Source organism: Lycium barbarum, chromosome 9 (assembly GCF_019175385.1).
Source record: "Lycium barbarum isolate Lr01 chromosome 9, ASM1917538v2, whole genome shotgun sequence".
Taxonomy (NCBI): Eukaryota; Viridiplantae; Streptophyta; class Magnoliopsida; order Solanales; family Solanaceae; genus Lycium; species Lycium barbarum.
In genome coordinates, this window is record NC_083345.1 from 97,804,384 (window position 1) to 97,819,992 (window position 15,609).

Here is a 15,609-nt window from a genome sequence, read left to right on the forward strand (position 1 = left end):
GAATTTTGAAGTGTATACAAATGAATAGAGTGAAATTTATTTCTTGTATTCAGTTTTTGAGTGTATTCGTTAATTTTTTAGTGCAAATTTTTGTGTTTTTGATGTTTTAGTTGAATACATCTAATTTGAATACAGCAAAATCCGAATTGAATACAGTAAAATTTGACTCAACCGAATTTTGAATACAATCGAAAAGTTTTTTTTTTATTCGCTGTATTCATGAATACAGCTAGGCCGTTTTATAAATACAGCGAACCATTTTTTGAATATAGCGGGAAAACTGTAGCTACGCAATGTAAATATTGAAACTGTAGCTATGACAAATTTTAAACCCCTAAAGTGTAGTCATTTATGTAAAATTCCCTAAAATATATACACAACTGGCATCAGTTACTCCCTTATTGACACATGCCATTCACGTGCTTCCTTATCGACACATGCTATTCACGTGCTTCCAATTGCCAGCGTGCAGTCTTCGGTCTCACCGTCCTCTACTACTACTCCCTCACCGTGCAGTGCACTCCCCGTAACCGCTCCTTTCTTGCCGGACCACTTCCCGGCATTTCTTTTTCTTCCACTTATCTATTTGGAATTTTAGTGGATTTTCCCAAGCAACAAGGATGATGGGATATGAGAATCAGAGTTACGAAGAGTCCCATCTTTACACATCCAAAGAGGAAATGGAATCTCTTGTCCTCAACGACGACGATTCATCCAACAGCCCTCATCCTTTCTCTGATCCACTTTCCTCTTCATCTCTACCCTTCGCTGAAATCCCAACTGAACAAAGTCAAAGCCCTAATCCTAATTCCTTCAATTCTATCCTCGAACCTCCTTCTTACGCTGAAGCTATTTTTAGATCCTTCGATGCGGATCACTCTTCTCCTGAAATCAACGGTCATGATCATCACTCTATCGCTTCTCCTTCATCATCATCATCTCCTTCATCCTCCTCGGAGTTTTTGAGTATCACCGTTTCTGATCCACAAAAAGAGCAAGAACTCTCGACTTCCCTCGTGCCAGGTGGAACAAATTACGTTACGTACCTAATTACTACAAGGACGAATTTACCTGAGTTTGACGGAACTGAATTTAGCGTTCGGAGGAGATTTAGAGACGTGGTGACTTTATCTGACCGATTAGCCGAGTCGTACAGAGGTTTTTTCATTCCGTTAAGGCCGGACAAGAGTGTAGTTGAGAGTCAGGTTAGGATTTATGTATAGTCAAATTTATATAGGAATTGTGTTTTCCTGTTTTGAGTTAAATTAGGTTTCATACCGGGTGTTGCTACCTGTTTTCATATTGTGGAGATTGTATAGAGCATTCAGAGATTTATAGAGTTTATCATAAAATATTTTTTCTTTCACAGGTGATGCAGAAACAGGAGTTTGTGGAACAGAGGAGAGCAGCACTGGAGAAGTACCTGAGGAGATTAGCTGCGCATCCTGTGATAAGGAGAAGTGAGGAGCTAAGGCTGTTTGTACAGGCGAATGGGAAGCTGCCGTTGGTGAGGAATACAGATGTGGCGTCGAGGATGTTGGATGGAGCGGTGCAGCTACCGAAACAGATGTTTGGTGAGTCGGTTGGGGGAATGGTGGATGCGAATGAGGTGGCTCAGCCTGCCAAGGGAGGTAGGGACTTGTTGAGAATGTTTAGGGAGTTGAAACAATCTGTGGCTAATGATTGGGGTGGTGTGAAGCCACCTGTAGTGGAGGAGAACAAGGACTTATTGGAAAAGAAGCAGAAGTTGCAGGATTTTGAGCAGCAACTCAGCAATTTGTCTCAGCAGGTTAATTAATCTCCCTTTGTTTCAATTTATGTGAATTTATTTCCTTTTTAGTCTGTGCCAAAATGAATGACCTCTTTCCTAATTTGGAAACAAATTCACTTTATGAAATGATTTACAGTCACACAAATATTCAAGACTTATTTTGAATCATAAGTTTCAAAAGTCTTCACTCTTTCTTAAATGTCGTGCCCAGTCAAATGGGTTCACATAAATTGAAACGGAGGGAGTATATGCTAAAAAAGGAATCTTACTATGTGTTCTTGTTCTTTTGAATGTGGATAAGTAAATATTTGGCATGTTTACATTTGATTGATTATTATAGCAGTACAATAAAGTTGGTCTTATATTCTTGTTCAACGCCACTTCAATGGTGGTCGAGTTGGTTGAGTAGGAGATCTCCCAAATGGGGGTCCTGGGTTTGATACCACCTGCATGCATTTCTCGGTCGAGCTGGTCCCACAAGGCTTGCTTAGTGCGGTTTACATCTCCTGTGTGGCTTGCGGTCTATTACACTGGAGCGGGGTTTACCCAGAGCGCATCCAAAGATTAGCAGCTGCGGTTCCCTTGTTACCAAGAAAAACATTCTTGTTCAATATGCACATTATTGCTGGAACTTTAAAGGAATTTCAGTTTGGATTACTGCAAATTCACTTGATGTGTTTAGTTACTTTACTACACATAATCATAAGATTCATCATGAAAGTACTGCCGTCTGCCTGTGCTGTATGCAGTATTTTCTTAGATTGAGCATGAATATCTTCGTTTGAGCTATTAAGTAGTCTTATGTTGGGAAAGTTATTTGACAATTACTGGCACTGAGCAGTCTATTCATATAATTCTTCAGGCTGAAGCACTTGTGAAAGCTCAGCAGGATATTGGAGAAACCATGGGGCAAATGGGCCTAGCTTTTGTCAAGTTAACAAAGTTTGAGACAGAGCAAGCAGTTTATGATTCACAAAGAACAAGGGCTGCTGATATGAAGAATGTGGCAACTGCTTCTGTAAAGGCAAGCAGACTATATAGGGAGCTAAATGCACAAACCGTCAAGCATTTGGTAAGTTCCTACCAGTGCAAGCTGACTTATAGAGATGCACCCAATATCCTTAATCAGACAAAGTTCCACATTCATCAGAGACTATCCTGTTCGGACTTCGGACACATCCTACCTAATTGTGATTTACTAATTTTAAGAAGTTTTTGCACCGATAGTCTTTGCGTTTGTTTATTATCTGTTCAATTGTTGATATGTTACAGGATAAGCTCCATGAATACCTTGGAGTGATGTTAGCTGTGAACAATGCATTTTCCGATAGGTCAAGTGCTCTTTTGACTGTACAGACATTGTTGTCTGATCTATCATCACTAAGGTCGAGGATCGAGAAACTTGAAACTGCTTCATCTAAGATATTTGGTGGGGACAGCTCCAGAATTCACAAAATAGAAGAGCTCAGGGGAACTCTTAGAGTTACTGAAGATGCCAAAAGTTCTGCTGTGAGGGAGTATGAGCGGATCAAGGTAATATCACATGTTAATAGTTAGTTATGCAACTAAAATAAGCTTTCTGATTTTTGTTATCTTCATTTTCTTCACTACTTGGTAAGCTCACCATATCATCTCCATCATTGTCTCTTTTCTTCAAACGATGAATCCTCTTTACTGTGTTTAAACAGACTGAAACTCTTGATGTTAATCTTGAACATAGCATATTTTCTGGCTAAATTCCTCTGGGTGCTGGTCAGTTAACAACAATTGGACTAATTATACTCAGTTCCAAGTTCAAGTTTAATTCACAATAATTGGACTATTACACGTACGCCCAAGTATTGATATGTTGAGTTGTTGTCAAGGACCAACATTAGCTTGCATCCAAGGATGTGCCCTAGTGGTCAATGAAGTGCGTTGAGAACCATGAGCTCCCAAGTTTAAATCCTAGTGGAGTAAAAAAAGCACTAGGTGGTTTCTTCCCATCTGTCCAAGCTTTGGTGGACAGAGTTACCCGGGACCTGTGCTTGTGAGAGGGAGCAGGTACCCTGTGAGTCGAGGTGCGCGCAAGCTAAGTTCGGACAACATGCAACAACAACAACAACAACAACATACCCAGTGGAATCCCACAATGTGGGATTTGGGGAGGGTAAAGTGTACGCAGACCTTACCCCTATCTCGGAAGATAGGGAGGCTGTTTCCGGAAGACCCTCGGCCAACATGGTTATCCGAAAAAGAAAAGAACCAGCATTAGCAATTATTCAGTAATTCGGGGCAAAAAGTGATAAATAGACCGCAATGGAAAGTCAATCAAAATGCTTCACCTGGTTGACTGATTTGTACTGGCCTCCTATCTGCAGTTTTTTACTTTCACGATATTTTTTTTTTGATGACATGGGAACCCGCAGCCGCTACCCTTCGGGTGCGCACAGGGTAAACCCAGACTTTCACGATATATTTTTCAAATAATGCTGGGATGAAAATAGGCCATAGCCATCGAGTTCATGATATTCTGGTACACATCATCTCTCACTTATGACTCTGAGCGCCACAAGTGGAACCAAAGTAGGCAACCTACAATTTCATAGGACTGGATCTTGTTCATGCCTGATTCTATTAAAGACTGTTAAAGCTCTATTCTTGGATTAGTGTAACATAGAGTGAGGTTTCTACAACTCTGGTAGAATGTGACAACAGCTTTACAAGTGTTTAAGATTGGGATTGAACAGTCCTACTTCCCCAGAAGGTTTATCCGGAAGATTCTTATAAAGTTCTCACAAACCTGATTGTTGGAACAATATATCTAGTTGATTAATCAGGTGCTGTCAACTATGTACAGTCTAGGTAATGCAGGTACGCCGGGGGCAAAAGAGTTACTATTCAAACATGTCCTAACTTAACCCATCCCCTCAACCAATGTGGGACACGTAACACCCCTCGGCACACTTGACATCTGGTGCATGTATAATGTAGCTAGGGCCCAACATTGGGTAAACCAAGAATAAAGATGGTTCTGGCTCTGATATCATGTTAAGAAAGTTGACCTTGGGCCTAACCCATCCCAGAAAGCTATTTCATAAGGTGAGGATTTCCCAAAAGAGACAACTACCTATTCCTCAACCAAGGTGGGGCACTTAATATCACCAATCATGCTACAATAGAGCAGATAATTATATTTTCAATGTTCCTAAGAAGTTGATAAGTCTTGCTTGAATGTGGCTTCTTAGAGTCTCTTTTCTGATAAAAAAGCTTGTTATGATTTTTTATTTGTTCAACCTATTACTGTCAATGATGTTTAGTCTTGGGCGTCCATGTTCGTTCAAGAATGACTAAGTTTGCTAAATCAGTGCTCATTAAATGATTTTTCATTAGTTTCTTTTTAATAATAGCAAGTACTGAAGTTATTTTATGTAAAACCCCTCCAACCAGGCTCCCGATTCATTCACGAGAGTGACGATGCATGTGTTACCAGTTCAGCTTGTTTGGTTTGACATAATGGTTTTCGTAGGAAGGCAATACTTGTTTATTAGATTTTTAAATTGGTCTCTTTTCAGGGGAAGTATATAACTGCTGTATAGAGGATATTTAATTTATCTCTCTTCTATTTTCTTTAGTTTTATATCGTTTTCAATGAGATTAACATTATAGTTGTTTGATGGTGAAACTTGCAGGAAAACAACAAGAATGAGCTTGAGAGATTTGAGAAGGAAAGACATGATGACTTCTTGGGAATGTTGAAAGGATTTATTGTCAATCAGGTATCTTTGTCTTCTAGACTGATAAAAAAAGAAGTATCTGTCTTCTAATGTTGCCGCATCAAATGCAGGAAATCATTGATTTAGCATTGTTATGAGGAACATGCTTTTGTTTTTCCCTTGTATAGTGCTTATAAGAGGCATTTGATTTCTTCCAATACGTCCAACTATAAATATAGACCATTTTGAACTTCTGATGTTAAGCACACTTAATCTAGTTATATCTGTTTTTAACCAATTATAGTCAGGGTAATGTCCTTTCTCCACCGACTTCCCAAAAAGTGGTAGTGTTTAGTTTGTTTTATTTTAGCAAGTACAAGAAAGTAAATTTGCAAGATATCAGCTTGTCTTGTGTTTTCCCTTAGAGAAAATATTATTAGAGCGGAAGATGGCAGATTTCATCTGAAAATCTAATCCAAAAAAGAAAAAGGATGAGGAGGGCTAACTTTTCCCCTGTAGACACGAGTAATAGGAAAATAACTATGCTGCAGAGGATATCAGAATTTACCACCTGTACTGCGAGAATAGTCATCTAACAGCTATGTTTTTCCTGTCATAAAGCCAGTTTTGGGTCTTCACTATTGTTTTTCTTACGTCTGGCTCTTATTCTTTTAGGCTTTTCATGAACAACTAAATCTCTTGGGAGAAAGGGAGGATCCTTGTTTCAGTTTCTTTAGAAAGGACTACAATATAATAATTGCATCCTCCCTAACCTCTTCCACAACATGCAGACTTCAGGATTGCTTCTCCCTACTCTATCCTATTTCATTGCTATATGCAAACTGAGTTTGTTAATTTTCTACCTGAATACAGAAAAGTTGGGTTGAATAGGTAAATGACGAGGGGAAGCTGAGAAAGAGCTGATAAAGGAGATAGCTAGTGTATCCCACAAGTGGGGTCTGGGGAGGGTGGAGTGTACGCAGACCTTACCCTTACCTTGGGAGGTAGAGAGGCTATTTCCGATAGACCCTCGGCTCAAAGAAAAGCAAACAAAAGCAATCCGGAAAAGGAAATAACAGAAGAAAAGAAACAACAGATAATAACTAACAGAAATCAAGTTTTCTGAAAAAAGGAACAGTAGCCTAATTGCCACAAAAATCATACGATCATTAAAGTACAAGAAGCACCAAGTAATAACAGAAATCAAAGGACAAGAAACTACCAGAGTAATACTACGACTACAAGGATGGAAAGATAAGCGTGACAACGCTCAACTACCTACTAGCCTTCTACCCTAATCCGTGTCCTCCATAACCTCCTATCTATGGTCATGTCCTTGGTGAGCTGTAATTGCACCATGTCCTATCTAATCACCTCTCCCCAATACTTCTTCGGCCTACCTCTACCTCTCTTGAAACCATCCATAGCCAACCCTCACACCTCCGCTATGGGGCATCCGTGCATCTCCTCTTCACATGCCTGATAAAGGAGATAGCTCCGCAATGGGGCTTGGGAACAGCCGAACAGGTCGTAATCTTCGGTCATTTCTTTATTGCCTTAATGAAAATGTTTCCTCTTGTCTCATTTCCTTTATGATTGTGTCTCAACGAGCAAGTCAATACATGATTTGAGACAAGGTCCATTGGTAGATTTCTGTTTCCCATCGCTGAGGATTATTACCCTGCTTTAACTCCTTTGAAGTCAAGGTATAGTGATGCATAACTGATGGACTATATGTGATGAGTGTCCTGCTATGCCCCACACTAGGATTGAGTGGCACATCACAAATGTAAGAGTTTTCTGTGGGTTTTGCACTGCATTCTTGTCCCAGGAAGAGTAAAGACTAAGGTATTTAAGAACTGAATTTTTAACAAATTAAGAGCTGTTGAGACTGATAACTTGCTGATAATTACCTGAAATGGTGCTGGTCATTTGGTTTATATGGTGGGAAGTGGAAGATTGATAATCAATTAAGTGCTAATGTGTGATCTTGGGTCTGTTTCTGTGGTTTCAGAAGCTATGAGCGCAGGAACTAGAGACACGGAATATTTTGTGATAATGTCAGGAATTGTGTACTTGAAATCGTGTGAAATGTTGATGGAATGCTGTTCTGCATTGCTATATTTCCATCAGGTCAAATGGTCATCTTTAGGGAAGTCGACAGCATACTTTCAATCTTTATACTTCTGGGCTCTTTTAGCCATTTCTAGTTACTCTCTTCTGGATAAGATAACAGCTGTTAATTAGTTCTTAGGTTGCATAATTGCGAGTCCTAATCCACTATATGATTTGGAATACAAGCATGTGTTCTGAATAACTTTGGAGACATCCTACGCATGTAGCAATTGTGTCCATATTAGAAATTCGGGACTCTACTGCCAATCAAATGGAGTTGCTTCTGATGTTCATTCTAGTTTTCAGTAAGTTAAGGCATTGAGGAGGTTGATCCGCTCTTTTATTTCTCTTGCCAGCTTCATTGAACTACTTGAAGTCCTTCATTTCGTTAAGCCATATTGTTAAATTGGATGGTGACTGGATTCATTCTGTAGCACAGGATTCTATAACAGAACTAAGACCCTTAAATCTGGCCCCGCATTTAAATGCGAGAGAGGGTATACATACTGTGAATCAGTGGTTGTTGCCATCTTTATGGAGAACTTTTGAAAAGAAATGCTTATAATAATCTTTACATGGTAAACAGTATTGTGCTTAACCTGCAGGCTAACATACAGTATCAACTCAACTCAAACAATTTTCTTACCTTCCTCTATCCTTTTTGTTTTTGCTGTAGTAGGCTTTCCTGTTGGAGCAATCTGTATTAGAATTGATTAGCTTAAAATTGTTGCAATCATTTCATTTCTGGGGCATAAAAACATTATATGAGCAAAACCGCTTGAACTTTCTTGTGACAAGGTAAAATATTTGGTCGGGCATACTTGAAACTTTAGGTCACATTTAAACTTTTCTTAGATAAGGTAGGTCACCTGTGAACTGGATCAAGCATTCTGTTATTGCTGTTGTCAGTTGAAATGTTACTAATGATATTCCTTTCCAGCAAGAGTTAGCCCTTTACTTGTTCCTCCTTCTATTCCCTTGGAAAAGATTTATAGGAGAAAGTAACATGTTGAGTTTTACCAGGCAGGATATGCAGAAAAGATGGCAAATGTTTGGGAGACGGTTGCAGAGGAAACAAGTGGATATGCAAAACATGGTAGCTGAGGAGTTACTGTATATAATGGCTTTTTAGCTTGTCTTTATTTTTTAGTTTCTCTATCCCCCTTCCCTTTCCCCTTCCTTTGTACTGTACTTGTTTGTATACTAGCTTAGAGACATGTTCATATTTTAGGCGTAGATGTTTGATCCAACATTTTTTCTTCGTAAAGTTCTAATTGATAACTTCTGGGAACTTTCATTTAACAAACTGCTGCAGATCCTCAAGCCTGACTAGGAATTGGAAAAATCTTTGGAGACTTTAATCAAATTTTTACTTATACAGTAGATGTGGTCTTGTTATATTTTCCTCGTAAGGATGGATCCTATGCTGCACATTGTACACAAACCTGTATACCTACAAATTTCATGAAATGCTTCTCTAATTCTTCTTTTTCAGAACTCCGTTACCTCTATTGCGTTGTTGCATCGTACACCATTCAAAAATAATATTTGGTACCGTCTCCTAATGTCTATTTTTTGTTTGATGTGAGGGGTTGGTTTCTGAAAATAAGACGACCCGAAAAAATGCATCGCATTTTGTTCGTCACTTGCATGCTCAGTTTTACACCATTGTGTAATATTTCGGTTACCTCTATTGCGTTGTTGCATCGTACGCCATTCAAAAATAATATTTGGTAACGTCTCCTAATGTCTATTTTTTGTTTGATGTGAGGGGTTGGTTTCTGAAAATAAGAAGACCTGAAAAAAGGCATCGCATTTTGTTCGTCACTTGCATACTCAGTTTTACTGTATTTCTTGGTAACGCGAGTGAACGTGAGTCTCTTATTTAGATGCTATAACTGAACGTTCTCTAGGACCAGATGTTACGGAAATTAGGAGGATTCCATTGCAGCTCAAATAAGAAAACAAATAGCACACACTAGGGTATCTACAGACAGTAGAAGAATAAAATCACTCTCTTGACCAACCTAATTCAAGAATGAAAGAATAGTGGCACCTAAACTCGTAACACCTGCCTAAAAATTACTTAGATGAGAAATCTGATAGTATCTATTCATCGCTTGCTGAGGGAGCCGCAGCACCATCATCCCCAGAACTCGTAGCTGTTTCAGGTCTAATTTCTTCAAGTTGCGGGAGAACTTGCTGAACTTCTGGTCTAGCTGATGGCGACGGATCAACACAGTGCAAAGCCAATTTCAGGGTATTCAATAATTCATCACCTATGACGGATGCATCCCTCATTAGTTCTAGATCAAACACCTCATTGGTCCACTCCTCTTTCACAATTGATGCAACCCATTGAGGCAAATCCACACCATTCATCGCCTCTCCTGGGGACTTCCCAGTTAGAAGTTCCAGTATAATGACTCCGAGGCTGTATACATCTGTCTTCGTGTTGGCCTTTTTGAGCTTGGAAAGTTCAGGTGCCCGATAGCCAAGTGCTCCAGCAGTTGCAATCACATTTGCATTTGCAGCAGCAGTCATAAGGCGCGAAAGACCATAATCTGCAATCTTTGCATTTGTGTTTTCATCAAGTAAAACATTGCTGGATGTAAGATTCCCATGAATGATGTTGGAATTTGTATGCAGGAAGAGCAAGCCCCTTGCTGTACCCTTTGCTATTTTCATCCTTGTTGCCCAATCAATTGGTGTATCAGGGCCGCGAGCTGCAAAGAACAGTAGATTTATAATCTAAATCCACAAGTAAGAGCAAACCAAAAGTAAAATGGAAAACTGTTTCCTCGCTTACCATGAAGAAAAGTTGCCAGACTTCCTTTAGGCATGTAGTCAAAAACAAGAAGTTTCTCTCCTTTGGGACCCATGTAATATGCTCTAAGCGCGAGAAGATTTGGATGCCTGATCTTTCCAAGAATATTGACTTCAGTCTCAAATTCCCTTTGACCTCTTGTGATCTTCTCTCTCAATCTTTTCACAGCAACTTGATCGCCTTCCTCTAATGTGGCCTTATACACTGTACCATAAGTGCTCTTTCCCATTATTTCGGCAGTTGCACATAGAAGATCATCTGCTGTGAACACAATAGGTCCATCAAAATGGACAAGTTTTCCTCCTGTATCTCCTCCTTCTGCTGCTTCAACCTCTCCAGCAGTTGGTGGAACACCCTTTTCACCTCTAGCTGCTGCACCCATCCTACCGGTGGCTTCACCATCCTTCCCTGCTTTCGCTACAGCTCGTTTCCTGATCAAACAGCATAGGAGAATGCAACATAGCAGAATCAAAATTATGAGAACTGCCCCTCCTGCTATGAGAATTATGTCCTTATTACTTAGTTTACGACCTCGTTTTTTTGGTGTTTCGGTGGATGGAGCTGCTTGGGTAGCTGGAGATATTGGACATGGGGTTGAAGGACTGTAACCACATAACTGAAGATTTCCCACAAAGGCACTCGAGGTGAATTTCTGAGCAAGATCAGTTGTAACAGGACCAGACAGATTGTTATATGAGACATTGAAGGCACTAAGATTTGGTAAATCACCTAAAGAAGCTGGGATTTCTCCACTTAGATTGTTATGAGCTAAATCTAGTTGTCTAAGAGCAGAAATGTTTCCTATAGTGACTGGAATATCACCACTAAAATGGTTACTCCTCAAATTGAGAAATGTGAGTTTTTGCAATTTGTTTATGGCTGCTGTAATTTGGTCATCAAGTTGGTTGCTTTCCAAGTTCAAGACCACAAGTGAGGATAGATTGAAGAAGCTATCAGGCAAGCTTCCGTTAATGGCATTGTAAGACAAATCAAGTGTTCTAAGTCTAGAAAGTCTCCCAACATCACTTGGGATAACTCCAGTCATTTGGTTATGACTAATTGAAAGATCAAGAAGTTCATTCAACTTTCCTAAAGAAGCAGGAATGCTTCCAGTGAAGGAATTATGATCAAGTGTAAGGGACTGGAGTTGGACGAGGCCTTTTCCATTTCCATCCCAAGAATCTGGAATTGAACCTGAAAGATTGTTATATTTGAGGTCAAGGAAAATGAGGGAAGGAGATTGTGTGAGACTTGTGGGGATAGATCCAGACAAAGAATTGTAGCTAACGTTAAGCCTAGAAAGCTTAGTTGAATTAACAAGACTAGGTGGAATTGTACCAGACAATGAGTTATTGCTAAGATCAAGTGTTTGAAGAAGAGGGCATAAACCAAGAGAAGCAGGAACAGAACCAGACAACTTATTGTTGAAGAGTTGAAGTCCTCTAAGATTGGGTATGAGACCCAAAGTAGAAGGAATTGAACCACTAATGACATTATCATGGAGGCTAAGCTTTCTAAGAGCTTGAAATTGCCCAATTTTTTCAGTAATTCTTCCACCTAGACCTCTCCATGGAAGCTGGATTACAATAACTTGTCCTTGAGCACATTTAATACCAACCCAATCACCAGAACAAGCTCCAATTCCACTGTCATTCCAGCTTTTCAAGAACCCTTTTGGATCAATCAACTCTTGCTTAAATGCTTGTAATGCTTGAAAATCTGATGCTGTGATAATTATCCCATCCCAATCTTGACCTAAAGCTGGCTGAATTCCAGATATTAGTAGCTGAAATAACAAGAAAAATTGGGCAAACAAAAAGAACCTTTTTGAACACCTCAATGAGGTAGAAACACCATCTTCCATCTTCCATTTTTCCTTCTCATCATCAGAAATTATGCATCTCCAAGCTCCTTTTCGGGTTAAAAACTCGTTAACTCGAAAAGGGTATGGCTCAAAACTACTAAAATCTCGATCTTGATCTCCCATTACCACTTTACCTAAAGTCTCAGAATAGAATATAAGATAATAAAAGATGAAACCTTTCTAGTTTCTTTTTTTCCCTCTACTCTCTTCCTAATTTGAAACTAAACAGTAAGTTGACACTACAAGAAGATTTTGTAGTAAGAGGAGCTGGGGTTTCCACGTGAAGTGGAGCACAATAATAATAATAGAGCTAAAATGGAGGAGGAATCTATGAGTGAGTTTTATTGGGAGACATGAAAAGTGTCAGGTGTAATATCAGATTCATAAGGCCCTTTAACTAATGTAGCTAAAAAAATAAAAAGGCTATAACGGCTAGTTTTTTTGGTCTGTCCATAAAGCTTTATACAACTAAAAATGCTTTGGCTTTTGCATTGGAAACTTATGGTCTGTGGATTAAAGCTGAAAAAATAAAAGAATTATTATGTCTAGGGTTTGGGAACTGGGCTGTTTTTATTATGCCAGCCGCTACTTACCTTCTCTAACGGCTATCTTTTCCAGGTGGGGTCCCCGTTCTCCAAATTCTTAACTTAAAAATAATAGTTCTACCTTGTCTTTATTTGTTGATTTACCAATTTTGTCCATGACTGTTTATACGATTATGACTTGATCCTACCGCTAGTCTAAGCGGGGTCCCTTTGCTCATCCCAGGTTAACTTGATTTGACGTTTCCTATATTTGTTTACAACAATTACCCCTTCAGTTTTATTTTATGTGTTCTAATTGGACAAGGAGTCTAAAAAAGGACTTTGAAAATGTGATTTTTAATTAGAGATGTGTTTTTATAAAAGTTAATATATCAAAATGTTAAACTTGCAAGTTGTTCGTCTTGTTCCTGCCATTGGATCAAAACTGGACAAAAATAGCAGCAAAAACTGCACCAAAACAACAACCAAAACTAGGCAAACAATTCACTAAAAGCTGCATCAAACAGCAGCCAAAAACTGCACTTAGACAGCAGCAAAACTGGACAAAAATAATTCAGTGGTGTAAATAACAGAGAAAAATTAAGTTCATGGTGGTAATATGACCCTTACATAGTTTAAATGTGTACTAATACAGAAAAATTAAATTTAGGAGGATAACAGGATGCTCACCTAGTTTAAATGTGTACCTGATAATTTCGTCATAATTCGGGAGTATTCTTATACTTTATCCCAAAATAAAAAGTACGTAACCCTTTTAAACAAATTATTAAAGAAATTAAAGGCAGCCATAAATTGAAAGAGAAGTACTTTATTGTTACTTTCCAGGTGTACAAATTATAAACACTCCTTATCTTGAATTTTATCAACACCCTCATAAATGGACTAAAAAGTAAAAGGAAGAGATTTAGTAACTAAGTTGACTGACTGCTTGAACTTTAATTTATTGGTGAGAGTTCGAATCCGTACGTTGTAATCTTTTTTTCTACCCCTATGTAATAAAAAATAAAAACAAAAAAAACAAAACAAAAGAAAAAGAAAAATCACTTTAGTTTTTAGTATTTACCGGAAAAAAATAGCTTTTGAAAGTACTGAGAAGGCGTTTATTTCAGAATGTAAAAACTCCTTTTTCAAGTTTTTGAAAGATTTACAAAATTGACAATCCATTTTAGAGAGCAAGTAAATATAATTCAAATTAATTTAAAATTGAAGTGTCCTGGCCTTGTACTGAGTCCGGAACCAAAATGCCCTAAAAAAATCACTTTGAACCAAAATATCCCAACAAAAAAAAATGTTACAAAAGTACCTTTAGCGCAGTAATTTACTGCGCTAAAGCAGTTCACAGAGACGGAGCCGTTAACTGCTTTAGCGCAGTATTTTACTGCGTTATAGAAGCAGTTAAAAAAAAAAATTCTAATAGAAACAGTACAAAAAAATAAAATAAAAATTGGCCAATTTTATTTTTTGCAACACTTAGTGTTTTTTTCCATACTTTGACTAATGATTAGTCGTGTGTCAAGACTCCGAAACGTCAATATTTTTTATAGAACCTGATATTTTTTCCTGTGTACAATAATGTAGGCTCAATACATTAAGGATACGTAAACGTTTGGATCGTCATTTTAGGGGTTGAAAAGGTGCCCGAAGTAAGTTTTGTTTGTAAACTTTAGATTTAAGTGTTCTATATACATAGACGTCCATTTTTGTTTGAAGACTTGTTGTCATTAACTTAAAGTTTTTTATTTTTAGGGTTTAGATTTAAGTGTGTTATTTTTTAAAGCGTAACTTTATTTCGAATATATGCGATTTTTTGCGCTCGGACGTCCGATTTACGCGTTTTTTTTTTTTTTTTGCAACATATTCAAAATAAAGTTAGGCATTAAAAAATAACACACTTAAGGAACACTTAGTGTTTTTTTTTTCATAAAAAGATCGCGACATCTTATTTTAATAAATCTTTTCTTTGCAGCACTTAGTGTTTTTTCCATACTTTGACCAACGATTAGTCGTGTGTCAAGACTCCGAAACGTTAATATTTTATATAGAACCTAATATTTTTTTCTGCGTACTATAATGTAGGCTCAATACTTCAAGGATACGTAAACGTTCGGATCGTCGTTTTAGGGATTGAAAAAGTACCCGAAGTAAGTTTTGTTTAAGGTTTAAGTGTTTTATTTTTTAAGGTTTTGATTTAAGCGTGTTATTTTTTAATCACGACATAAGTTTATTTTGAATATAAATATAATTCTAAAAAATATAGGGAGAAAAACTAGTTGTAAAGTGGTCAAATTTAGATGGTCATAACTTTGCGCTCGGACGTCCGTTTTGCGAGTTTTTTTTTTTTGAACTTGCGTATTTTTTCAAGATCTACGCGGACAAACTGCCGCAAGGCGGTTTGGCCGAGCCGATTTAAAAAAAAAAACACCTTTTATCCCATTCAATTTCAATTTTCCCCCAAATTGACGTGAAATTTTCAGTTTTATTTACTTATAAGATGATGATACGCAATAGATTTCAACGTAAAAATCCCGGGGTAATGTAGCTGTGAATGTCAATTTCACTTCTGCGCTTTCAAATTTTGAAAATAAAGCTGACTAATTTTCTCGACATATAAAGTTGACTAAAATAACCTTATAGTCAAACACTAAGTTTTTTCAAACAAAACTTACTTCGGACACCTTTTTAACCCCTAAAATGACGATCCAAACGTATACGTATTCTTGATGTATTGAGCCTACATTATTATACGCAGAAAAAAATATCAGGTTCTATATAAAATATTGACGTTTCGGAGT

General features: G+C 37.9%; 2 protein-coding genes across 2 annotated transcripts; one reads left to right on the forward strand and one right to left on the reverse strand.

Moving 5' to 3' along the window:
- Positions 1 to 458: 458 nt before the first annotated feature.
- On the forward strand, positions 459 to 8,964 carry LOC132609119 (sorting nexin 2B-like). The gene is made up of 6 exons (XM_060322973.1): positions 459 to 1,205; positions 1,370 to 1,789; positions 2,634 to 2,843; positions 3,044 to 3,304; positions 5,443 to 5,529; positions 8,605 to 8,964. The coding sequence occupies exons 1-6, from the start codon at positions 621 to 623 to the stop codon at positions 8,683 to 8,685; spliced, it is 1,644 nt and encodes a 547-aa protein (XP_060178956.1). The 5' UTR covers positions 459 to 620; the 3' UTR covers positions 8,686 to 8,964.
- A 466-nt stretch (positions 8,965 to 9,430) lies between these two features.
- Positions 9,431 to 13,401, reverse strand: LOC132609120 (probably inactive leucine-rich repeat receptor-like protein kinase IMK2). The gene is made up of 2 exons (XM_060322975.1): positions 10,391 to 13,401; positions 9,431 to 10,307 (listed from the first exon to the last, which is right to left on the reverse strand). Exons 1-2 carry the CDS (start codon positions 12,393 to 12,395, stop codon positions 9,691 to 9,693), a joined length of 2,622 nt encoding a protein of 873 aa, XP_060178958.1. The 5' UTR covers positions 12,396 to 13,401; the 3' UTR covers positions 9,431 to 9,690.
- Between the last annotated feature and the right edge of the window lie 2,208 nt (positions 13,402 to 15,609).